The sequence below is a fragment of the Sceloporus undulatus genome, chromosome 6 (assembly GCF_019175285.1).
Source record: "Sceloporus undulatus isolate JIND9_A2432 ecotype Alabama chromosome 6, SceUnd_v1.1, whole genome shotgun sequence".
Taxonomy (NCBI): domain Eukaryota; kingdom Metazoa; phylum Chordata; class Lepidosauria; order Squamata; family Phrynosomatidae; genus Sceloporus; species Sceloporus undulatus.
The window spans coordinates 30,379,930-30,406,930 of NC_056527.1; the positions used below are offsets into that span (position 1 = coordinate 30,379,930).

Here is a 27,001-nt window from a genome sequence, read left to right on the forward strand (position 1 = left end):
TCCCAGCGGCTTCATGTATATATTAAATAGCATAGGAGACAACATAGATCTCTGAGGGACCCCACAGGCCAACGGTAAAATAGTACCTCTAAGTCCCATCCCAGAGAGGCAGCCCTCAGGATACCATGGTCGATGGTATCAAAAGCCACTGAACGGTCTAGCAGAACTAACAGGGACACACTCCCCCAGTCCAGTTCCCTGTGTAGGTCATCCACCAAGGTGACCAAGACTGTCTCTGTTCCATAGCCAGGCCTGAAACCAGATTGAAATGGATCTAGATAATCTATTTTTTCCAGAAACCCCTGGAGTTGGGAAGCCACCAAAGGTCCAATACCTTGCCTAAAACGATAGTTTGGATACTGTCCAATAATTATCCATTATAGTGGGATTCAGGGATGGCTTTGAAGACCTCACAACTTCCTCCTTTAGGCAAGTTGAAATTCTCCCTTGTAGGGAGGTACTGACTACTCCTTTTACCCATTCAGCCAGTTCTCCTGTGGCCTGTTTAATAAGCCAAGGACACATGTAGTGGCTTTCACCTCTTCAAGGATCCTGTCCACATCATTAGGCTGTGCAAGTTGAAAAGTATTCATTAACACTGGATAGACAGGTGCCAAGGTTATATCCACTGGCATTGTATCAACTGCAGCATCCAATTCAGAGGGGATCTGAGTGACTTTATCTGCAAAGTGCTATGCAAATTCTCCACAGTGGGCTGCCGAGTAGTCTACATTTTCTACTTGAGGGTGAGTGTATAAGAGACCCCTGACCACTTGGAACAGCTCTGATGGATGACTTCATGCAGATGCCGTGCTGCTCGCATTGCCACAGAGTAGGCCTTCAAATAAGCTCTAGCCCATGAGATAGACAGACAAGCATAATGAAAACTGAATATTCAAAATAAAAGAAAATGAGCTCACCTTATTTCCTACTTGTTGAAGAGTACCTGGTACCACCCAAATCTCTACCTAGGACCTCAAAAGGGGCCAGTTTTTCTTTATTAACCTCAGGAATCTTACCAACTTTACCTCAGAGAGCCCTCTTTCCTTATCTCCCCCCCCCCCCCCTTTATAGACTCAGGTATATTAGTGTTAATATGCTAACCCTTCTCTTGTTTTTCTGACTTTATTCTAGCCCTCAAAAATATTTCTAGTGAGTTTTGGCAAGCCTCCTTTTTTGCTTATGGAATTTTCTCTTTTGAAATTTTGACTTGAAACTGGTCACTGGAACTCAGACAAGAATCCTAAGCACTCAGATTTTGAGGCAAAGTATGATATTTCAGTGAGACAGAACCTGGGCATTCTTCTTGATTATCATATATATAGTTAGAAAAACCTGCATCTTGCTTTACTCTGTTACTACTTTATGTTCTCCACATAGGACTTTTCTCTTTGTGAGAGATGGCAATCCAAATAAGCGAAATATACACAATGAGACATCTATGCACTTGCTTTGTATGGGACCTCAAATTATGATATCTGAGGGAGCTCTTCAGCCTCGCCTGACACGACCTTTTGAAGATGATTTCAGAAGAGCAGATTGTCTGCAGATGATACTGAAATGGAAAGGAGCAAAGCTTGACCAAGGCGAATATGAAAGAGCAGCCATTGATGCTGTTGATAACAAAAAAAATACACCTTTGCACTATGCTGCTGCCTCAGGAATGAAGACCTGTGTAGAGGTAAGAGTTAATATGAATATAGCTAAAACAGGGATGGGAAACACATGGCTGTATGTATGTTGTTTGCCTGCAGTTTGCATTGTCCTTCACCATTGGCTGCGCTGGCTACGGCCAATGGAACTGTTGTCCGACAGCATCTGAAGGGTGATACGTTACCCACCCAAATATAAATAGCGAAGAATAGGAAACAAGCAGCCACTGTTATGGCCTACACAGTTACATTTATATCCTGCCTTAGTACCATAATGTAACTCAAGGCAGTGTGCACCAGATTCCCAGAATGTCTCTCATCCAGACCTTGACAAGACCCAGGCTTGCTTAGATTCAGCAAAGTTGTTGTATCCTTTTGAGGGACCCAACTGTGCTTTAGAAAATTGACAACACACTGCAACCTTATTACTTGCTTTAGACAACGTTACCTTTAATTTTCAACATAAGTACAGTTGCCAGTGAGGGCAAATTTATACTGTGTTCGTAATTTATTGTATTGTACCGTCTATCTAATCTACTGTTCTTAACGTAGCAACCATCAAAAAATGTTTGGCCTTCCATACCAATTGGAAGTCTTCAGTTTTACATTCCTTCCATGTGGCACAGCTGAGTGGTCTGTTTTGTATCATGTTTGCTTTAATATGTAAATAGAAGAGTGCAGGCTGGTATATCCAGATTTATAGAGTTACAGTACATAGCTGCTCAGACACAAGGAGCTACCTTCGCAGTGCAAACCTTCGCTTATCTTCCTGCACTCATTTAAAGCCAGACATATCAGAACAGTCTCTGATAGAATTGAAAGATCCTTATGTTGAGAGAAAAAGAGTTGCATGGTGCCAATCCCTCATAATGCAGAGGAAGCAGCAACTATCAACAAAACCTGTTGAACTTATGTTTGCCGTTCTGGTGATGGCACACCATAAGTTGTAGTGTTGATTCAGTTGATGTGGAGGGGCTCTATCTTGTCTGATCCTCAGTGTTTTTCTGGGAATGCCAACATGGAAACAGGCTTATAATTGAATTTGTGAAATAATTTTTGAAATGCTACTTTATTTCTTCATGTCAATTTAATATTTTAAATAATTTTCATCAAAGAATGTCTAACCTTTAAAATTGTTTTTAAAGCTATTTTTGGAATAGTGTGTAAATAATACAAGCATTCTCTGGATGACTACCTGAGCAATCCATGTTCAAAATTTACCCCTTGTTCCAGCATCTTGTGGCAGGAGTCCAAATTACTAATACAGTTGAAATCATTGACTCCACTCTCCCTCAAGCTAAGTTTTTTGTTTCTTCCCTTGCTAGCTGGTCGAGGTTTTTGTTCTCTCCCTTCTTAAAGTTCCCTTTATGTTAACAACTAGCAATAATTTAGGCGGGATATAGACCGCCCATTTGGGGCGGTCTGGCCCCGCCCCTTTCCCCGGAGTATCGGGGCTTCCGTGGTTACCGGCAGCCGCTAGGCCCCGATCCGCCACTTTTCGGGCTGCGGGGAAGCAGCAAAAACGCCGCTTCCCCGCAGCCAGAAAAGGGGTATCCCTGGGGCTTCAAGCCCCAAGGACACCCCGCAGCGCGGGGAGCAGAGAAAGGGGCCGCTTGGCCCCTTTCTCGTTTAGTCCGCTGGGCGCAGCCATCTGAAGGCTGCGCCCAGCGGACTAAACCTGGAAGGAGCTCCGAAATGGAGCTCCTTCCTGCTCCGTGTCCAGGGCGCACCTAAGCGCCCTGGTGCAGAGCTATACGTCATGGGACGCGCTGCCCCGTCTAGAGGCGGCGCGGCCATGACGTACTCACGGCGGCGGCCGTATGGAAGGGCCGCCGCCGTTTAGTGCGTGTTCCCACGCACTAGGGTTAGGGCGGTGCGGAAGCACCGCCCTTTCGTAACCCTAGTGCGTGGCGAACACGCACTAAACTGCCGGTGTGTGTAACCGGTCTTAGGTAACTTCGGCTCCATACAGACAGGCCAAAAGCTGCTTCGGGTCACCTTTGAGGTATGCTGTTTTTATGGATGCGTCCTAAGAGTCCGGAAGTCACGCCAAAGCCATGCTCTAGTCCCAAGGACTGATGCGTGGCTTTGGTGCAGCTTCCGGCCTCTTGGGACGTATGCATCAGTTAAACAGCATACCTCAAAGTGATCCGAAGCAGCTTTATTTTGGCCTGTCTGTATGGGGCCTAAGGGCCTGAACAGACAGGCCAAAATAAAGCTGCTTCGAGTCACTTTGGAGTCATGCTATTTAAATGATGCATGCATCCTAAGAGGCCAGAAGCCGTGCCAAAGCCACGTTCCAGTCTTAAGGACTGGAGCACAGCCTCTTAAGATGTGTGTGTCATTTAAATAGCATACCTCCAAAGTGACCTGAAGCAGCTTTATTTTGGCCTGTCTGTTCGAGCCCTAAGAATGGTGTCAGTAAGTGGGGATGCTTTAAAGAAGGAGAAAGCTGCAGAATTAGAACTGGAAAAAGTAGATGCACAGTTTTTTCCTCCTCAGAAAAAAAGGAGGAGGCAAACAGATGAAGAGCCAGTTCCTAAATTCCAAAACACACTGCAGAAATAATCCAGCATGAGACAGTTTATCTGCCCTGACTCAATGCTAGGGAATTCTGGGAAATAGAGTTTTGTGAGACATTTAGCCTTTTCTGTCAGAGCTCTGGTGCCACAATAAACTACAGCTCCCAGGATTCCCTAGCACTGAGCCAGGGCAGTTAAAGCTGTTTCAAACTGGATTATTTCTGTAGCATGTTTTGGATCAAACAGTACACATTTGGATGTCTGAATAGATACAAAAGTGAGTTGTTTTTCTCAGAGGAAAGGAAGGCCAAGATAAGACAAAAAGTAAGCAGGCTACTGGTTATGACCTCTGTAGATATAATGCATATGACCAGAATCCAGGGTTTATTAATCTCTACAATATAACTAGTACCTTGGGACTAGGTTCCACAGAAAAAAGGTTCAGTTAATACTCATACATCATCAATTGGTGATTTTAAAGCAGCATCATTGTTTGGTAAAGGTGCTAAAATCAGTGAAAACAGTTTAGCAAGAGTGGATACAGAGCCACAACCTGGACAGGGGATTTCTTTTTTGTCCTCAAAGGAGAAGTAATAGTAACAATGGATACCCATCTATCAGATTGAGGGTGCTCATTGCAGTGGGCTTTACAACCAGGAAAAAATGGTCACCAAGGGAGGAGAGGCAAAGTATATATCTCCTGGAGTGAACAGCAGTCTGTTTAGCTTTATTTGGATTCATGAGTAAAATAAAAAATTAGAAAGTGTAGGTGAAAACAGACAACATGATGGCCAAATGATTGTAAGCCCGAGGGCAAGGAATCGTCTAACTAAAAGATTGTATGTACAGCGCTGTGTAAATTTACAGCGCTTCATAAATAAAGGTTAATAATAATAATAATAATAATAATAATAATAATAATAATAATAAAAAATGATATCTTTGCAATTGGGGAGGAGCTCACTTCCCTATGTTGGTCAAGGAGGTGACCACACTACAGAGCTTGAGACCTAATACTTTAAAAAGGCAGATATCAGTTCTTTCAACAATTTTGACACCCGAGGGACCAATTCTATCTAGTTATCCTCATGTGAAGAAATTAAAGGTGCAACACTTAAGACTTCTCGTACAACAGATGTCCATCTTGGGATTTAAATCTGGTTCTGAATGCCTTGGCAAAATGTTCCTTTGAACCACTTAGGGCTAGACTACATGTAAGTGTACTGTGAAACTTGGTGTACATTTTCACATAGTTGCTTTGGCAGTTGTCTTAACTTTCCTGTGCAATACCTGTTCACATCTATTCACCTTTCCTCTGTCAAAAATATGCAGCTATTTGAATGTATGTGAAGCAGATGGACAGCCACATGTGCAGATTTCACTGGCTATTCCAGTAAAAAAAAAAAAGCATCCTCAAAGCCTTTCCCCATTAAGTTTAAGGAATCTCTCCCTGAGTGCAAAAAGCTTGAATTCCTGCCAATTTCATGTGGCCAGATCACTTCTTCTTCTTCTTCTTCTTCTTCTTCTTCTTCTTTTTACTGGAATGAGAAGTATTTTAAATGTGTAGACTAGCCTTTAGAGAGATTTCACTGAGACTTCTATTGTTGAAATTAGTTTTTCTGTTGGAAAGTACATTTGCCAGGAGAATTTTAGAGCCTGTCAGTCAACCCTAATTTATGTAGGTCTGAAAAAGACAGGCTAACTTTAATGTGCTGGTTCCAACTTTTTTGGCAAAGAATGTTGTAATGAGAGGATATGAAAGGGCTTTACATTTGCCAGTTTTCTGCCCAGATCCTTCATATGTTGGAAGGAGAGGGAATGGCCCAGTTTGGATGTTAAGAGAGCAGTTAAGATGTACTGTATATACTCATGTATAAGTCCAGAAGCTTTTAGTCAAAAATTTGACTCCAAAAACCTGGATTGACTTATTCACCAGACATTGTAAGTCCTGTACTTTAACTCGTATTAAAAAGGGAACTTTTTCCTGGTGAAAGGCAAGAGCACAATCTGCCCTGGAAGCACTGATCCTCTTGTATTCCCTTATCCATCCAGCCTTTAGTGTGAGCACAAACAGTTATGTCTGCTGGAATTGTTTAAGTTCTTTAGCATTGTTTTCCTTTGCTTCATCCTTTAGATCTTTTATTACATGCCCCTAAGTTTTTTCCCTTGGCTTATAGACAGGTCATAGCAAACCCCATAATTTTGGTCCCAAAATCTGCCCTCAGTTTATACATGAGGTCGATTTATAGTCAAGTATATATGGTATATTAAAAAGTATTAGGTGCACATTCAGGAAACAAAATGCCAAGGAATATGTTGTCCAGATGGATGAGAGTGTGCATCTTCCTTTGTTATAACTCCTTACAAATTCCAAGACCTGAGAATGTGTGAACACATTCTACTGGGTCAGTGGCAACGTCAAGAGCATATCATGGCTTGTCTTCATTGGAATAAGTATGTAAGGCATTAGGTGGAAGGAACCTTCTACCTCTATTTGGCTCTATAAAATTGGTAAATACAAGTCTGCTCAGGCAGCCTTCAAGCAAGCAGTGGCAAGAAATAGGTAAATCTTTCCCACCCATAGAAATTGGCTTGGGCATGTCCCATGATAGTGAATTGCTCAGGAAGTTATCCAGAGAATGGGAGATTGGTACTTATAGTGAATGATTATTCTTGGATGATTGCATGAGCAATCCACCTCCACCCAGGATGTTACTAGCAGTAAAAAAAATTTAAAAAGTGATGGGGTGAAGAAATCTCTTAGAGTAGCTTTTTCATTGGCAAGGCTTTGCAATTAAACTGGATTGAGGGAGAGTGGAATCAACAGTTTCAAATGAATACGAACTTTGGACTCCTGCCTAGAGATGCTGACATGAGGAATAAACCATGTGTGTAGATTGCTCATGCAGTCATCCCAGAATGATTGTTCACGGTAAGCACCTCTCATTTATTTATAGGGAGCTATCTGTACCAACAGGGGAAGAGATCATGATGCTTCTCAGTCTTGTGAACTGTGTGCTTACAAAGTGGAATGTGAGGAACTGGGGCATAATGAACAGGACCAGCAGGAAGATACAATTGCAATTGACAACATGTTAATTTTAATATAATAGCTCTCCACAGGGCAATTTTACTCTCTCTCTCTCTCTCTCTCTCTCTCTCGCTCTCTCTCTCATACACACACACACCTCTAACATCTATGTAAGCTACATAGCTTATATTTCTCTGAGGAGTAGCAGGACCATAAATAGTGTCCTTCAGAATAGCCTCTCTGGTGTCATAGGAGGCAGTGACTGAATAGACTTTTTATTGGAAGGATCTGCTTTTCTCCAGATGTGCCCTTCCTGGGTAGTAATACATCAGGGAGTGCTGATAAGAGCCTTTTCAATGTTCTGTGGAAAACTACATTTTTCTCCCCTAGTCTTTTTCCTCGGCTTCATCCCTACCACCACAATACATAAAGAGGGGGTGGCCCCTTCAAGGAATTAGTGATTTGGTTTCTGTCATAGGGTCTACTGCCTACAAAAAATTTGGTTGAGATTAGATGGTTCTATATAGCCCATATGGCCTTTTGTACCTAGTCTGGAGCAAATGCAGTCAGTTTTGGGCCAGCGCATTTAGCACTCCTTGAATGAAAGAAATGGTTGACATAGGCCTAGAGTTTCTCACAGTGTGCAATGCTGATGGCTCTGCAGCAGGCCAGTTTCATCACGTTATCCTCTCTCTAGTGTGAGAGAGAATGCTAAAACTGTGAAATCCTGGTCAAATGAGTTTTTCTTCAGAATTTGGTGCTGCACATGGAGTGGAAGCTGGAAATTTTAGCAACTTCATTGGCTTCCATTTGATGCTTTCTCCATTGCCAGGCTAAGTTAAGAGAAGCATGAGTGGTGAGAACTGGTATGTGCCATAGGCCCATCTACCTACCTACACAACCTATCGGGTGGGGTGGGCAACTGGATGGCTGGGGGGGCACATTAGCTCCACAGGATACCTTGGAGTGCTGTATTCCCCGAGCACACCTGCTTCCCCCCCCCCCAAAAAAAAAATAATTAAGCCCCCAAATGCCCTTTGGGAGCATGGGAACATTTTCACCATGTTTTGTGGCCTTTCTGGGCCATTTTAGGCCCTTGAGAGGCCTTTTTTAACAACCAGAAGTGAGCAGGAGTCAATTCTTGTTCACTTTTTGTTTCAAAAAAAGGGCTCTCCTAGGCCCAAATTGGACTCTGTGTGTGTGCATTACTGGGGGCGGTGTGTGAAAAATGTGGTGGATATGTGCCCCATGCACTCAGAAGACATTTGAAGACCAAATAAATAAATAAAAAATTCAGAAATTATTTTTGACCCCTTGGATGCCAAACATGGTGGAAATGTCCCACGTAGGAGATAGCTGCACTTTACATATGTATTCAGGTACTTCCAGTGCTTCACCTCATATTGGCATTGTGCATGTTCGCCAAAGTCCTGCTTGCCTTTGGCTACCAGGAATTTTCTTTACCTTTATTGGGACAACATCCTGCTCCAGTTCAGGCACCGTGCCTGTGGGTTGGTTTTAGGGGTGGGTCAATTAGAGAGCCATCCACATTGCATTCAAGGTCTTGAAAGCTTAGGAGTCTATTTAAATGTGGTAAGTCCCACATGCTTCTGTCACAGGAGAAGGATGATGCTCCTGTCAAGTTCACTCCCTTTGTTTTCTTCAGGACCTTTGCATAATTCCAGGCATGATAGTGTCTTTATCAGGTGGTGATGGAATGGCCCAGGTTTCACATAAGTCCCCTTCAGCCATAATTGCTTAAATATTAATTCCTCTATCAATTAGTAAAAAGATGAGGAAACATCTATCTAGTATTAAATTTTTACTGTTTCTTATTAACCTTTTTTATATCTTTGAAGCAATTACTGAATATTCTCCTTTGCTTTGAGGAACCTGTGTCGAGAATCTTATTGATACAACTTCCCTTAGATTCACATAAGCACTTCTTATTGTTCAGCATTCTCTTAGGCTCCATAAAATTTTTGAAAACTGAGGACTTCTGGGATTCTATTCAGTGCCAGTGGAATGCAAAATCTATGTTAGTGTATTTCTACCCCAGAGTAACACAACTTTACAGTGATGGAGTACACCACAGCTTTATGGCACCAGAACACGTTCACACAGTTGGGTGAGCATGAATTTCCTGAGTACCATCCAGCTATGGTTTTGCAGCTGGAGAGAAGAAAGAGCTGTCCTTGTCCCAGTGAAGGAAATTCATTTTTCTTGACTAGGCTTGTAGCTAATGGTAACCAGTAATCCTGCACTTCCCTGGCTCCTGGTAGGCCATAGTCTTGAATTCTGGTTCCATAAAGGTGAGGATGTACATGGGTGGGAGATCATTGTGCAAGAAGGTAGGGGATGCCACTAAGAAAGTACATACACTGCTGTAATGGGACCAAAGAATGTTGCCAGCAAAACTCTAATCTCTGAATGATTTCCAGGGATGTGCATTAAAAGTAGCTTTTGAAATTCTTCAGCAATTTACAAGATCGAAAGTATCAAGGGATTGTTAAAAATTATGTTCTTTTTAATTCTTAGCTTCTGGTAAAACATGGTGGAGACCTGTTTGCTGAAAATGAAAATAAAGATACCCCGTGTGACTGTGCAGAGAAGCAGCACCACAAAGAGTTGGCACTGAATCTAGAGTCCCAGATGGTGTTCTCACGAGATCCTGAAGCGGAAAGCATTGAAGCAGAATATGCCGCTTTAGACAAAAGAGAGGTAAAATAAAATTAATAATTTATAACTTTGGCTAGAAATGTGCATACTTAATGTGTACTTTGTCAGAAAAAGCCTCATTCACCAGAATATTGAAGAAAATTTATACAGTCTGAAGGTATTAGACTGTATCTGTTTCCAGGAATGAGCGTGTTTGTGATACTGTGGAAGTTCATACATGCAATCCAGGCACAAAGTTCATGAAGAGTTCTAGAAACTTTATTAAGATCACAAGCAGAAAACACTCCAACCACATTTTTGCCAGATTTAAAATTGCAAAGCCCAGCAAACAGATAATAACCCCCAAAGCCCCTCCTTTCTCCCACCTCCAATTCCAAAAGGCACAACTTCCCTGGTTACTATAGCAATCATTTCTTCAGAAACCAACCCCTTCACATAACCTTGAAGATAAGGATTCCCATTCTGCAGAAGTCCCCCTCCCAATACATTCCAGTCTCCTTGGCTCACCAACCTTCCCACCAAGCACAACTACACAACATCTATATCACTATTTATCTATCTCTAAGACTACCCAATTACACAAATACACCGATATATTTAACAATTTTTCCATTTCTGGCTGAACTCATGGTTCTGACAGTCCCCCCCCCCCATGACCCTCCCCACCACTGAAGGATCTAACCCTTTGGTTTGTGTGGATATTCAGTGTGAAAATCATTAATTGTCAGCCCTAATATGGTTTGTTTTAACCCATTCTGATGAATCAAGTGGAAAACGTTTCCATTTAACTACATGGTGGCAAGGGCACCCTGGCTTCTGCTTTCATTTGGCCCATGCGGTCTCTGGCCTGTCCCCCCACCAACACCTCTGCCACCCTCCCCAGCACGAGGGGCTACCTTGGGTCTGTTTGAATGATCTTGACACTTAGGGTCATCAAAAGCAATTTGTATGTGTCTCCGGTTAATAATGCTTGGGTTGTGAAAAGCCAACCAGTCTATCCCCAACACTATGTCACAGTCATGAATGGGGCTAATTATAAATTGAATTTGTTCCCAGTGATCAGCTATCCCCAGCCAAAGAATCTCAGTCTGTTTATGGGCGGGTTTTCCTCCCATGATGGTACCATCTATTTGATGAAAAGCTATGGCCTTGTTCAGCTTCTGGGTTTTTATTTTTAAAGTTCGAGTCAACTTATTGCTGATCAGGCAGCGAGTGCAGCCTGAATCAATGGCAGCCAAAGTCTCCTCCATGGCCCCTCTCAGTTTGTGAACCAGTGTTATTCTAAACATAGAAACTGGCAATCCCCCACTCACCAGCTCTGGGCTGCTTCTTTCTTCGCCGGTGTCTACCTTGCAGTCTCCCCAGACCAAAGAGGTTTTTTCTGCTTCTTTGTGGGCAGCTTGCCCGGCATTTCTCCCAACACTGTCTTTGCCTCCACAGTGAGTCTCCCCCAGTAAGTGAGTGGGGGCTTTGGCTGCTTCCCCTGATCCTCCTGAAGGGCTGACGTGGTCTGGGCAAGCCGCGATCCTATGTCCTTTTTCCCCACACCCTAGACAGAGTCCAAGGCGCATGCAACATTGCTTCTCAGATTCCCCTGTGGACTTGGGCTTTGCCAAAGGTCCCATCACTAAACTCTTGGGACTGGACCTGCCCTGATGATAAGGCATCTGTTGCTTGGCCAACTGGATCTTTTCCTTTGTCATCTCAGCTTCCCTGGCCCAGTGGACCCACTCCCTCAGAGTGGTGGGATTGGCCCTGTTCAGCACCCACTCCAACAACTCTGGCTTCAACCCATCACAGAACTGTTGTACTTGCATCGGTTCTGGGCACTCCTCTAGCTGGGCCACCAAGCTTCTGCATTCCATTGCATAGTCTGCCACCGACAGGCTTCCCTGCTGGAGAGCCATCAGTTTGGCCCAGGCCCGATCTGCTCGAAACGGGTCTTCAAATCTGGCTCTCAGGGCCGTCATAAAGGCAGGCAGGATCTGTAGTTCGGGTGCTGCTCTATCATAAAGCTTCACCAACCAGTGTGCCGCCTCTCCCTCCAGCTGGCTAGCAACGCACCTCACCTTTTCTGCCTCATCTGGGAAGAACGCTTCATGAGTTCTCATGTGGCCAGTGACTTGGGCTAGGAAGAAGGGGAGCTGGTCTGGGTTCCCATCAAACCTGGCCTCTAACTTGCTTGCCAGCAACTCTCTCAAAGCTTGCAATTCTCCCCCTGGAGCCCCCGGCTCTTGGGCAGGGGCCTGTGGTGCTGCTGGGGTTGGAGGGGGCCTAGCTGGAGTGATGGGTGCCAGCACAGGCACCCCTCCGATCGCTCCTTCCCCCTCATCTCCTTCGTCTCTCAACTCAGAGGTCAACCAGGACATAATCTGGTAGATTTCATGGATCTCTCCTTTTATCCTAGCCAATTTGACATCTATGGCCTCTTCGGCATCAACACTCTCCAGCGGTCTTCCCACCACTTTGTCACAGGCCATTATCCATCTCGCCCAACGCCTGTTCTTGGGTTTAGCCAAGGTCTGGAACCACAAATCAGTAGTCTTCGGGCCAGCTGGGGTAGCCTCCGGTACTTCCCACGTCTTAGCTCTGGCCCCCAAGCCCTCCAAAACTCCGGTGCTCTCCTCCTCAGGTTGACATTCCTGGGTGACATTCTCTGAGCTAGCATGGGATTCCATCATTCTCAGAGATTTGTGAGATTTGGCAAACTGTGATATTGTGGAAGTTCAGACATGCAATCCAGGCAAAAAGTTCATGAAGAGTTCTAAAAACTTTATTAAGATCACAAGCAGAAAACACTCCAACCGTGTTTTTGCCAAATCTAAAATTGCAAAGCCCAGCACACAGATTATAACCTCCAAAGCCCCTCCTTTCTCCTACCTCCAATTCCAAAAGGCACAGCTTCCCTGGTTACTATAGGAACCATTCCTTCAGACACCAGCCTGTTCACATAACCTTGAAGATAAGGATTCTCACTCTGCAGAAGTTTCCCCTCCCAATACATTCCAACCTCCTCGAGTCACCAACCCTCCCTTCCGCTCCATCCTACCAAGCATAACTACACAACATCTGTATCACTATCTCTATCACTACCCAACTACCTACAAACACATCAATATATTTATTAACAACTTTTCCATTTCTGGCTGAACTCATGGTTCTGACAGTGTTTACTTAAGAACTGCATACCAGCAATGGTGTAGTAGTAAAATTTTGCAACTGCTCATTATGACAATTCATATGACAGCAACCTCATCAAAGGCTCAAAATACAGGCAGCTGTGTTGATCCATCTCAACAGACCAATTGTAGTGTACAGTATATAGATCCATCTCATAAGAATTTGCAGCATCTCTACCTAGAGCAGCTCTTTTGTAAAGCCTGCAGATCTTAGTTGCTCATTCAAGGCAAAATTACCCTAAAATACTTTGCAGTATCTTGGCGATAGCTTATAACAACATATTGTTGCTGGAAACTTTTTCTCTATCTAATGTGAGGAATGTAACTAAACTGAGCCCTGTTTAAATATTTGAAGGGATGTCATATTGAGGAGGGAGCAAGCTTGTTTTCTGCTTCTCCAGAGACTAGGACCCAGAGCAATGGATGCAAGCTGCAGGAAAAGAGATTCCACCTTAATATTAGGAGGAACTTCCTGACAGTAAGGGCTGTTCGACAGTGGAACAAACTCCCTCGAAGTGTAGTGGAGTCTCCTTCCTTAGAGGTCTTCAAACAGAGGCTGGATGGCCATCTGTCGGGGATGCTTTGATTGTGATTTCCTGCATGGCAGGGGGTTGGACTGGATGGCCCTTGTGGTCTCTTCCAACTCTATGATTCTATGATTCTATGAGAATGAACAATGACACCTCTGGGGAGTGGCAAATACCATAATAAGATGTGTCAGTGCTCTGAAACATTTAATGGCTTCATTGGACTGTCCAAAGGGAGATGCAAGTCAGTTCTTCCCCTTGAAGTCTGTAGCTGTCACCATTGGGTTTTTAAAAAAATGGAAGTGGGGACAGAGTGATACACTGCTCCCTCGGGTTATGAAATTAATTCGTTCCGCGGCCGCTTTCGTAACCCGAAAAGCCTTCGTAAACCGAAATGCCATAGGCGCTAATGGGGAAAAGCCGCGTTTCGTGCGAAATAGCGCCGAAAAGCACCAAAAAAATTTTTCGGAACCCGAAAAAACATTCGTAACCCGGAACAATTATTTCCAATGGGATTTTTTCGTATCCCGGAAATTTCGTAACCTGGGTATTTCGTATCCCGAGGTACCACTGTATTTTGCCCTTGCAATTACACCCAAGTTGTTCATTGTTTTGTACTGCATAATATTTTTAGTAGGCCAAATGATGAAAAATTTGGTGTCTAATAGGGTACATGTCTGATTAAAATATAATTAAAAGCTTCATGGCTTCAAAGAGTTATTTTTTCTTATGCAAAGCCTAAAAAAATAGGATTATACATTTTTTGTCTGTTCCACATATTTTCTGTGAGACTCCCATAAGATTTTTTTTATATATAATTTTGAAAGAGTGCTGCTTTTTTGTTAAAATATGTTCTGGGGGAAAAAAAACAGCAGGTAATTTTGTGGAATACTTTTAACTCATATTCAGGGTGGAATGGGATATACAATTACCTGGTTTTTCTAAATGCAGAGATTGGGTAATCTCCAAGGATGTTAATACTGCCACCTCAGAAAGATTTATACTGATTTGTTGCTACCTTATGCTTCTCTTCCACTTTACAGCCATATGAAGGACTTCGACCACAGGACCTGCGAAGGCTCAAAGATATGCTGATTGTTGAATCTGCTGACATGCTTCAAGCCCCTTTGTTTACTGCAGAAGCTTTGCTTCGAGCACATGGTAAAGGGAGAGCTATGTTGTTCTCAACAAATTGAATAATAGATCTCTTGACAAAATATATTAATATTCTTCTTTCTGTGCTTTCCTAATAAAAAGAAAATAATATTATAAATGGGAACAGGTGAAATATAATATTTTATCTTGCATATATATAAAGTTACCTTAGCCAGTCAATGTATTGTGAATAATAGAATCCTTTCTCTGGGCTCTTCCTTGATGAGTGTATATTTGTTTTTCTAATAGCATAAAAGACATAAGATGATGTGCACTGAGAAATTATTTTCCTTGTGATGGTAAGATTTAGTCTTTTGTTTATGCAATCTGGATGATCCAACTGTATGGTTTTATATATCACTGTTCTGTGGTATGGGAAATGAACCTTGGAGTCAGTATCTAGGGGGATATGACTTGGTATATGGATCCTCCATTAACTCTGAACTCTTTTCTCAGAGCAGCTAAATTTACAATATCTGGCAGAAGTATTTGCCGTATTTTGATTTTTCCGTATTTGGTTATGTAATAACCTTTGATATGGGTTTGTTTCAGCAATGGCTTTGTTCTCACCACTCCTTTGTAAAGCCAAGCTTTATGGAGCTTCTGAGTGATAGTTGGCCCATAGATGGTTTTTCTTATCTAAGCTGTAGATCAAGCTCCCTCAAGAGTCTTTGGCAGGATACAGACGGGCAAAAAGGGGTGTGTCCATGACGTCATGAAGGTATAGCCTTCAGACGGCCCTTACCTGAATGCCGCCATGAACACGCCGCCCGCACGCCCCAAGCGGGAAGAAGCGGCATTAAAAAGGTGCTGCTTTTCCCCGCTTCTTTTCTGTATACTGCGCAACTGCGCAGCTCCGTCTATAAGCTGCTGCACCGGTATGCCAGAATTGTTAAGCTGCTAATTTAAGTTGCCCATTTAAAAGCTCCGAGTCAGCTGCGTCGCATAATGAGTCGGGGTCCTGGAACATGCGCAGTTTGCACTGAGGCTCTAATTAGAGCGTCAGATGCCATGCAGATGTGGAAGCTGCAGCACAGCTGCACTCTATTTTAATGCTCGTAACCCTAACCCTAACCCTAGAGCAACATGTACGCATGCGCTGCTGGAATTGTGGAAAGTTTGGAATTTAAAGTGAACCCCTACACACATTCCTGTGCCATTTTCACCTAACAATAAAAAAAACGCTAAAACTTTAAATATTTACATATGTACAAAGGAGGTGATGGGGGATGGCAGGAGGACAGCGGTGGCAGCGGCGACAGCTGTGGCTGTGCATTGCAGATTCAGCAAGAGCATGGGGACCAAAGGAGAGGATGCATCCATGATGCTGGTGACACTAGCAACGTGCAAGCGGACAAGGATGCCAACACCAGCTGGCAGGAGACCACCTTTGTTCTTGGGTAGGGGTGGGGAAGTTTAAAGGGGCCTGGGCGCTTTAAATGTGCAAATATGCTTTCTGCCGCCGGTGCTGACCGCCGCAGCTGCGCAGCTGCGCATCCGCCAGCCAGCAAAAGAAAAAAAAAGCCCCGTTTTTGGCCGCCCGTGCAGAAGCTGCCTCTCTCTTTGCAGTGTCCTACGAGGCAGCAGTATGGAAACTGCGGGTCAGAAACGGCCCCAGGTGAGGCGTCTTCACTGCCCCCCATGTGGAAGCCCCATCCACCTGAGCCACGCCCCCGGGGCGGGCGGTCTGGAGGCTCCGTATTCAGTAGAATACACCTCCAAGACGTCTTCCCCTGCCCGTCTGTACCCCGCCTTTGCTAGCCTCTTGGTTTTGTCTCTGACTAATGCCCTCCTTACCTGATCACTTAGTTTTGATGGATGACTCTTTTTAGGCAGGATTGCAGTTGACCTATAGTCTTTCAGTTTTGTAATGATGAATTTTACAATGCTCCAGGGGACTTTTTAAAATATATGACCCAACCCTGATTGGTGCTTATGTGGAATTTTATACTGGACTTGTTTGTATAGCTCCTTGTTCTTCATTATCCTCTTTGGTTAGCTGTGCTCTACAATAAATCAAGACCTTCCAGAAACAAGTGTACAGTGGGCCCTCAATATCTGCAGGGGATCTGTTCCAGACCTCCCTGCAGATACCAAAATTTGTGGATGCTCACGTCACATTTTCCCCAATAGCAGCGCGTGCATGTAGCTGTGCCGCCACTAGGGACAACGGGACTTCAAATAGCAGCGCATGTATGTGGCTGTGCCACCATTAGGGACAGCCCCTGTTGTCCCCAGTGGTGGCGGGTGTACATGGCAGCACCACTGTTTAGGACAACAGGACTCACTGTCCTTAATGGCAGTGCTACCGTGTGCACACGCTGACAATGGGGAGCAGCCAAATGCATGTGTGGCCTATTGGAGACAATGCTGGCTTGCCATATGGGGATTCTTGAATCCATGGTTGGCAAGTCCATGGATACCGAGGGCTGACTGTATTTAATGTGAGATCATGTAGCACTGGAACTGTACACAGGTGGAATCCATTCAGCTTCTGAAGTAGTGGATTGCACCAGAGTTCACTCAGTATTTATGTAGCCTACAAGTAACTGTTTTTATTTAACTTTTATGTCCACAGTGTTTAGTATCTTGTTTACATTAGGAAAAATCAAAGAGGAGTGAATACTTCTGCAAGGCGTTATTAGGCCAGTTGGCCATACTAGACCTTTTAGAGTTGCTTTTGTGTCCATGAGGTTTCTCAGGTGCTCTTCATGCAACTTTAGAATCATTATCAAAGCTAGGAATTAACATTTTAATATTAGAGATGGGTAAAGGTCAGTTCTGGAACCACATATTGTCCCCTAAGACTGCTTTTTATAGTCTTTGCCTTCTCCATACTCCTTAGGCCACTATTTTTTGGCCAGATAAAGGGAATGAGTTGGCTCTCCTCCACTTTTTAATGTCAAAAACAGTAGGCCCTCTACACTATTTAACATTTAAAAACCAAAAACAAAAGTAGACTTCAGCCCATTTCCAAATATTTATTTTTGTTTTTTGCTGTGTATGCAGTCTTCAGAGGCTCTCAGGAGCAGAAATGTAGGCCATCACCTAGTAATGGCCAATCCCATTACTAGTGGCCATTACTAATGGCCAATATTAATGCCCTTTGGAGAGTAGAATTTGCCAACATTTTTAGCCATAGGGAGGGTTGTGAAATGGGATGGATGTTCTATTTGTACATTGGCAAGGGAGATTTAGATTGCAAGAATTATATCATCAGGATATTCATGATAACATAGATTAGCTAAATTAGTAGATTTAGGAAGTCAGCTAGTGGCATGTGGAAATCCTCTTGAACCATTTGCTTTTCAGCATTTTCTTTCTTTTCATGAAAAACTAATTACTAGCTTCAGTACGACATTTCACTCAGAAGATAGTCACTAAAAAGGTACCTTAGAAGAAATTCTACATATAAATAATAATAAATAAATAAAAATTTTATTTATACCCCGCCCTTCCAAACGATCAGGGCGGCTTACAAAATGCACCGAAGTGCAAACAGCATACAGATTAAAAACACATATAAACAACAATCCTTAAAAACAATAAAAAACCCCTAGCCCAACCTCACGGCCACGAGAGAGGAGGGAGGCCCACAGGATATTTAGTCGGGGAATGCCTGATTAAATAGGAAGGTTTTGAGACCCTTCCTAAATTGGGCCAGGGTGGTAGACGAGCGGAGCTCCATGGGCAGCGTATTCCAAAGGGCTGGGGCAGCTGTGGAAAAGGATCTTCTGGCAGTAACAGCCAACCTAGCCCCAGGCACCTTCAGGAGTTGCTGCCCAGATGTTCTGAGGGTGTGAGGCGGAATGTATGGGGAGAGGCGGTCCTTCAGGAATCCTGGGCCCAAGCCATTTAGGGCTTTATAGGTAATAACCAACACCTTATATATATGTTCAATATATCATAATATTTATCAATCTTGCACATGCAAATCTTTTGCAAGCATGCTTGACTCACTCTCTAATATGATAATATATGGTGTGTTCACAAATCTATATCCCATATCTATGGCATTTCTTAACACTTCCTTTATTTTATTTAAGACTGGGACAGAGAGAAGTTACTTGAAGCTTGGATGACTAATCCAGAGAATTGCTGCCAACGTTCAGGGGTTCAAATGCCAACTCCTCCTCCAAGTGGATATAATGCTTGGGACACACTTCCTTCACCAAGAACCCCTCGGACTACTCGCTCTTCTATCACCTCCCCAGATGAAATTAGTCTCACACCAGGAGATATTGAAACAACTGTGGTATGTTTAATTCTAAAGATAAAACGTTGCCAGTGTATTTTTTCCTTCTGAAGAACTAATGTTAAGGAGAAATTAACTGGAAATTCTAAAGAAATTGCACTTGCATTTCTGGGTTGGAAAAAACATTACTCATTTTGCAGTATAGTTTTTACCATATAGTTGGTATATTCTTTAAAACAACCAAAGAATCAGGATCTGGTTTGCTTGATATGTAAACCTACTCATTCTTAAAATTTAGTATTTTACTATTCATTAAATGGGACAGAATAACCCTTTGCCTTGTTATTGTTAACTGCCATCAAGTCAATTTGGACCTATGGTGACCCTATGAATAAGAAAAAAGTACTCTGTCATAAACCACCCTTCTTGGGTCTTGTCAACTCAGGGCCTTGACTTCCTTGGTTAAGTCTATCCATCTGGAATGTGTCTTCCTCTTTTTCTATTGCCTTATACTTTGCTGAACATTATCGTCTTTTCTAATGAGTCTTGTCTACTCTTGGTATGGCCAAAGTACAAAGTCATCTTGGATTCTAGGGAAACTTCAGGATTTATTTGCTCTAGGAACCATTTGTTGGTGTTTTTAACTGGCCATGGTATCCATAGAATTCTCCTCCAGCCCACATTTTAAATGAATGAGTTTTCTTCCTATCGGCTTCCTTCACTGTTCAGCTTTCACAGCCATACATAGTAATGGGGAATATTATAGCGTGAACAATCCTAACTTTAGCATTCAGTGATATATTGTTGTACTTCATTCAGGATCTTGTCGAGTTTTTTCATAACTGCCCTACGAAGTTGTAGTTGTCTTCTGTTTTCTTGACCACAGTCTCCATTCTGATTAATTATTGAGCCTGTGTATGGAAAATCTTTAACTGTTTCAATGATTTCATCACCAACTTTAAAGTTAGGTATGTCATCTTTGGTCATTATTTTTGTTTTCTTAATGTTCAACTGTAAAGCTAACTTCATAGTTCCTTCCTTTATTTTCTTCAATAATCATACCAAGTCTTTGCTATGATCTGCTAGGAGTATGGTGTCATCTGCATATCTTAAATTGTCGACGTTCCTTCTTCCAATTTTCCTGACTCCTTCCTCCAAGTCTAATCCCACTTTATGTATGATACATTCAGTATACAATTTAAACAGGATGATAAAATACGGCTTTGCCTGACCCCCTTGTCAATTGCAAATCATTCTGTTTCTCCATACTCTGTCCTAACAGTAGCCTCTTGTTCTGAATATAAGTTATGCATCAAGACAATCAAATACTGTGGAACACCCATTTGTTTAAGAATGATCCATAGTTTTTCACAGTCTACACAAGCAAAGAATTTGCTACAAGCTATAAATCACAGCTGGTTTTCTTTTGAAATTTTTTGATGTGTCCCATTATCCAAAGTATGTTTGGACCTTTCCTGAACCCAGCTTTTACCTGCTGATTTATATTTTTCAGTGAATTGGGAATGTGATCTGCCTACATGGTGAAACAACATTACACTCATTGTGTTGTGAGAAGTTCTATTCTACTTTGTCCAAAATAAGGTTGTTGTCACTTATCATTTCCCACCTTTGGCATTACATTCCAGCTTCTCCTTCACCACTCTGTTCTCTTGATCAAAATTAGTTTGGTGTCCTTATTTTGTTGAAAAGTATCATTGGATGACTGTCTTTATGTTGTCCAAAAACACAGACATCCAATGATATTTTTCAAATTTCTGTAACACTGGATTTCTGCACACTGGATTTTGTTCTTTCTTTGGGTGGAACTAAGAGTGAGATGGTTGAGAGGTGACACTTTGTGTGAGAGATGTAAGTTATAAATTACTGTATTTTCTGGCGTATAAGACTACTTTTTAACCCAGGAAAATCTTCTCAAGAGTCAGGGGTGATCTTATATGCTGGGTGTCATCTTATAGGGCAGGTGCTGAAACTTCCGAGCTGGACTGGAAAATCTGCAGTTGCCACATGTGTAACTGAAGGGCAGAGCAAGGTGCAGGCGTCTGGGATGCCCAGGGTATAGAAAAAAGAGCCGTGTTTGCAATACCGCTCTTATAGTCTTGGAGACAAGGAGGGCTGGGCAGGCAGGGAGAGCTGACCAATCCAAGCAGCCTTTGTATACAACAAGTTTTCCTGCTAAGTATCTGCATGTCATAAGCATTTGAATTAAAATTACCATATTGAAATCAAATTTGATGTTTTTTAAATTTTTATTTGGTGTGCTTTGGAAGAGGGGTAGTCTTATACGGCGAGTATATCCCAAACTCTATATTTTAACTGGAAAAGTTAGGGGTCGTCTTATATGCCCAGTCATCTTATACGCCGGAAAATACGGTATGATGTATTTTATAATGGAATTTATATATCATCATATAAAATGTTAGAAGTTAAAATCTAGAATTTTCTTTGGACTTACTTGCTTCCAACTGTACTTAAATATTTTAATATTTAAATACAGTACAGTACTGTACAATATCTTGCTTCCTGACTGTAGTTAAATTCTCCTTTCCCTGCTTTCTGCCTTCCTATCCCCCCTGCTTTTGAGGTGGAAACAACATTCTCGTTGTCCGTACTTTAAAGATCAACTTACTAGTGTTCCAATACAGTACATTATAAAGAACCTATGTGGGCTTGTTTGCACCACTAAGATCAGCACAAACTGAGTATAGGAAAGTTCATTATAATCAGAAAAGTTATTTTGGAAAACAGTCTGTGTAATAATGTGCAACTTTAGCATGGTAAGATTTGGGCTCAATGATCAAAGTAATTCCTTGGGGGGAAATTGTAACTATATTGTAAAATTTGCTTTGTTGTCAAGGTAAAATCTTTGTTTCCTTGACTTCATATTAATTATGTAAAAGATGCATCACAACAGTATTTCATTCTGAGTTTTATTTTACAGCAGACATTTTCTGCATTGTTACTGCTAATATAAGAGGCTGCACCAAGCCTACTGAAGTGGAAGCAGTAAGCTTTTAAATTTGCCTTGATTTCTTGGATAAACTCTGTGGATGAAACATAACAATTATAAATTTCATGAAGGGTGGTTAGGAGCTATCTTTCATCTGAGGAAGATATAGAGCTGAATTCAGTTCTGCAGTTTGCATCATAGGAGGATTGCAATTGAAATTTACAAGTCTCTGCTCAATTTACTCATTGTTCTGAAATTATATCTGTTGTTGAGCAGGTCTAGCATATTTTTGCTAGGTGAGTGCAAGTGTAGGATGTCTTAGTTTATTTTGCTGGTTACTAATAAGATGTTGTTGCTGTTATCCTCCCAGCTTTGTATTACTCATCAGCACACCAATCATTACAAGCAGAATTACTCTCAAATTGTAGAAGATCACCTACCACTAATCTTGCCATGGCTTCTGTCCTAAAAAAGTCAAACTCCTTCAGTTTCATCATTTACAGCAGGCCTCAGCCTCAGTTTTACGAGAGTAGATTGAACTATTTAGTGTTATGGGGAAAGTGTATGCAGGCATAGGCAAGCAAACAAACATAATACAATGAGTTATAACTGGTGCCTGGAAATTGATTTTTCCTTACTCTGTCTTCTGTTTTTCAACCTTGCCTCCACTCCAGACATGTTTTAATCCCTTAAATCCAGCCTTATTTATTTATTAAACATTCTTACCTTGCCACATAAGAAATATTGCGTCAGGGAATAATCAGTAAAAGAAATGTTAAACAAAAATAAGATAATCCATACACACCAAGATGATGGCTGAAGGTAATGGTTGTTTAAATTTTACACATCTAAAAGACACCAGAGCCTAGCAATTTTCAACTATCCCAAAGCATGAAACCAACTTCATTTGTGAGGGTAGTGGAGACAAACTCTGATGAGGTGGACAAAGGAGTGTGTGAGACCTGCAAGACTGTGGGGTGGGAGCTGGAGCTGCCCAAAACAATGAGGAGCAGTAGCACAAGGGTATGAAGAGAGATGGCAAAGTAGAGAGTAATTTCCTTCACTAACACTAATTTATTTTTATTTCTGTCATTAAAATGAAGTGTGATAGGGCAACACTGACAAAAATATTGCCTGGGCTTACTTTCCTTGTCCTATCTGGAAATTCTGGAGAAAAATCTTTGGTGTGAATGTCAGTCCTCATGTACACATGAAGACCAGACAACATGGACTATTAAAGATGTTGTTGCGTTTAAAATGCAGAGTTTTACAAAACAAGTAGTAACTGCTGTGAAATCAGAATGCTCAACCAGTCCTTCCTTTGAAACTGGAATATTGTATGTTTTGAAGAGAAGTTTTGCTGGCACCATTGGAGGATTGTTGTTCGCTGTTAGCTGCCTCAAGTGAATCTGGACTCATGGAGACCCTGTGCATGAAACAACTCCAAGACCCTCTGTCCTCACCCTCTCTGTTCAGAACCTGAAGGCTCAAGCCTGTGTCCTCCCTGATTGAGTCAATCCATCTAGCATGCAGGCTTCTTCTCTTTCTGCTGCCTTCCAACTTTCCTTTCTGCTGCCTTCCACCTTTACAGGCATCATCGAAACAGCATATAACCTGCCAATGGCTTACAATCTAAAAGTCATAAAATATAATCTGTACAAAATTAAGCAAGTTATGCAGTTAAAATACAAACTGTAAAAACAACTAATATATATAATCAAATTTAAAATTATAAAGCAATATTAAAATACAGTTCCAAATGCTTTAGAGAACAAGAAAGTCTTTAAGAAAGTCTTTAAGTCAGATTTAAAACTAGCAAGAGAAGAGGTAGTGCACAGATGTTCAGGGAGGCACTTCCAGGAGTATGGTGCAGCAAGTGAAAAAGGACGAAGCCAAGGAAGAAGAAACCTTGCTTGACCCCTTTTCAGACGGAGAATTATTCTGTTTCTCCATATTCTGTTCTGATGGACGCCTCTTGTCCTGAGTACAAGTTACACCTCAGGACTGTCAAATGTAGTTGCACTCTCATGTATTTAAGAGCATTCTGTAGCTTTTTGTAATCTATGTAGTCAATAAAGCACATGTAGATTTTCTTTTGGAATTCCCTGGTATGCTTCATTATCCAATGTATGTTTGCAATGTGCACCTTCCTTTCCTGAATTAAGCTTGCACCTCAGGGATTTTTCACTCCACATATGGTAGGAGTCTTTCCTGTAGAATTTTAGGCATGGCTTTGCTTGCATGGAAAATTGGTGTGATGGTTCTGTAATTACTACAGTGTTGTGTCTCCTTTTTGGGGGGGGGGGGGATGTATATTGATTGCTTCCACTCTGTGGAACTGCTTTTTTTCCATATTTGTTGACAGATTTTATATAAAACTAAGCTTGATTCTGTCTCTGCGGGTTGTAGTAGATCTGTTCTTAGTGATTTGTTCTTTTCTTTAGCTTTGAGTGTGGCTTTCACTTCACTTTCCAAAATTTGGGGTTCATCTTCATATGTTTTTTCTTCCCATTGCCATTCATTTTTTCACATTTTATATACTGTAGCTCTTTTGTTTATGTTTTCCAACTTTTTTTTTCTCAGTAAAAAGAAAATTTGGAAGAAATTGGAAAGTTCAATATTGGAACCCAAATTGAAAAGCACTTTATTGGAGGAACTTAAAAAAACATTATATATAACTTGATTTTTCATAACATGATCATATTTATTCAGAATACAATTTCAAGCTGAACTTAGTTTTTAAATTTTATTTTTTTGTTACAAATGCAACTACATGTTTCTGAACAGTAAGAAACATTCAGTCTATAAGGAATCTCTACGTTTTGCCTATTTGTGGAACAGGCAAAAGAAAAGCCAATAAAAAACAGAGGAAACTATCAACATTGGTAAAATGGAGAAAATTATTTTGTCTCCACTCATTCCCTGTAGTGTCAAGCAGACAAAACACACTCATTCCCAACTGGGAAGAAGAAACCAAGACTAGGTATTGTGATGATCAGATATTGTACATAGTCTAACATAAAAGTCTTACTCTAACTTGGTTTTTAGAAATTGGGGGGATAATAAATACGTTAACACTTTATCTTAAACATACTATTCATCATTGCAGAAGTTAACTATTCCACAATTCCTTCCTTCTTATTTTTTCCAAAGGGGAATGGGCTTTAGGGGGAAAAGGAGAAAAAGGTGTGGTTTTTCTGGGCTTTCCCCCCAGCCCTTCATATCTCTAGGAATGCTCCACTGTTGCAGCTGTTCTGCTGGCTGGGCAACCAAATCGTCCCATCCTCTCTCACATAATAAAACAACATAAATTACTGTAACTTAATGTAAAAACAGAAACAAAATTCAGACTTGAGAATATTAAAGTTCAGCTGATCCAAAAAGCTGGAGCCAAATTGTTAACCAGAGCTGGCTTCAGGCAGCACACAACTCCCTTGTTTCAACCAACTCCTTGGCTGCCAGTCTGTTTCAGAGCACAATTCAAAGTGCTGGTCATGACACAAAGCCCTATATGGCTCAGATCCTGTTTATCTATAAGACCATATTTCACTTTATGACTCTGCTTATGTTTTGATACCTTATGGGGAAGCCTTTCTCTCTGTTCCACCACTGTCACCGGTTGGACTAGTGGAAACAATGGAAATGACATTCTTGGTGGCCATTCCCAGGCTCTGGAACTCCCCTATGGCAAGCTAGGATCTTTCTGTTTTGGCAGGCATTTGAAGACAGATTGTTTAGGGGGAAATGACCTTTAATGTGCTGTTTTGTTATATTTGTTGTTCCCATTTTTAATGGTTTATTCTTAACTGCTTTGAATTGTATTGACAGTTGAGTTACATTTTCACTTTTAGCCAATGACATTTTTTTAGCTGGATCTTTTTTTCACTATTGTAAGCCACTTTGAATCTCAGACTGAAGAAAAGGTGGGGTTATTATTACTATTATTATTGTTGATGATGATGTTATTCAGAAATAACGAGGATAAATTATTCACATGATGTAGTAAGCTATCAGGGTCAGTCTAGGAAGACCTCAATTAATATCTCCTTTTTGACCACGAAGCTTGCTGAGTGGACCTTGGCCAGTTTGTACCTTTCACTTTATTTCACCTTACAGTGTTGTTTAGTTAGGTTGAGATGGAACCATGTTATTATGCCCTGATTTCCATGGAGGAATTCCGCGATGTAAAAGAAATAAATAAGAAATGAAACATCCAATTGATGTTTTATGGCCTAACTAAACTGTTGCCTAGATCACAAGAGTTCATTTTATGGCATGCAAAAATAATTTTTCTTGCCTATTTCTTTTCCTTATCTGCAGTGTGAGATCTGTATGTGTAGTATTTCGGTATTTGAAGACCCAGTGGATATGTCTTGTGGACATGAGTTTTGCAGAGCGTGTTGGGAAGCGTAAGTATGCATTTTGGCATTTTTACAAAAATTATTTATGATTTTCACTTGAGAATAAGTTTTATTTACTATTTCTACATGAAAGAAAATTATTACAGACAGTAAAGTACTGGCCTTTTAAAAATATTGGTTAATGGGGAAACTATAATCTCTTGGACTCTGGTCCAGATGCTGATTTTTTTCCATTTTAAATGCTTGTTTCCATACAAATAAGAAAATTCCTAAAACCAAAGCGTAAAGATTTTGAGCAAACATTCTTTTTTCTGCGCTGGCATAATGCTAATATTAATAGGGACTTTCAGGAAAGCAACTGTAGTAGCTTCGGAAAATATAGAACTATAAAAGGGACTGTATTTGCTATAGGACTTTGCCTCAAAGCATCACTTTCTGAGACTTTCTGAGAGTGGTAGTCGAGTGTGGAACAGTTCTGGTTTTAAAAGAGGATAATCAGTAGAATACAGCATCATATAAAGTGTCTCAGGTGAGAGGATTAGGTGAAAATCTAGAAATAATGCTAATTTTAAGTCATAAACAACTACAGATCATCCTTTCATGCTATCTATTCAATCTTCAAACTAATTTGAAAGCCTCAGCTCATTTGGACCTAGGAGCACCTTTTGAAAGTCATCAGAGGCATCACCAAAAATAGCTGCTATGGGTGATATGAATAGTTACATATCATTG

General features: G+C 41.4%; 1 protein-coding gene across 1 annotated transcript in view; it reads left to right on the top strand.

The window, feature by feature from the left end:
* Window positions 1-395: 395 nt before the first annotated feature.
* Window positions 396-27,001, top strand: part of ANKIB1 (ankyrin repeat and IBR domain containing 1) — a 99,676-nt gene continuing 73,070 nt past the window's right edge. The window contains exons 1-6 of the mRNA XM_042472055.1: window positions 396-457; window positions 1,381-1,681; window positions 9,744-9,926; window positions 14,634-14,751; window positions 18,792-19,000; window positions 26,229-26,317. Of these exons, the coding sequence (XP_042327989.1) occupies window positions 396-457; window positions 1,381-1,681; window positions 9,744-9,926; window positions 14,634-14,751; window positions 18,792-19,000; window positions 26,229-26,317 (962 nt within the window). The remainder of the gene's footprint in view (window positions 458-1,380; window positions 1,682-9,743; window positions 9,927-14,633; window positions 14,752-18,791; window positions 19,001-26,228; window positions 26,318-27,001) is intronic.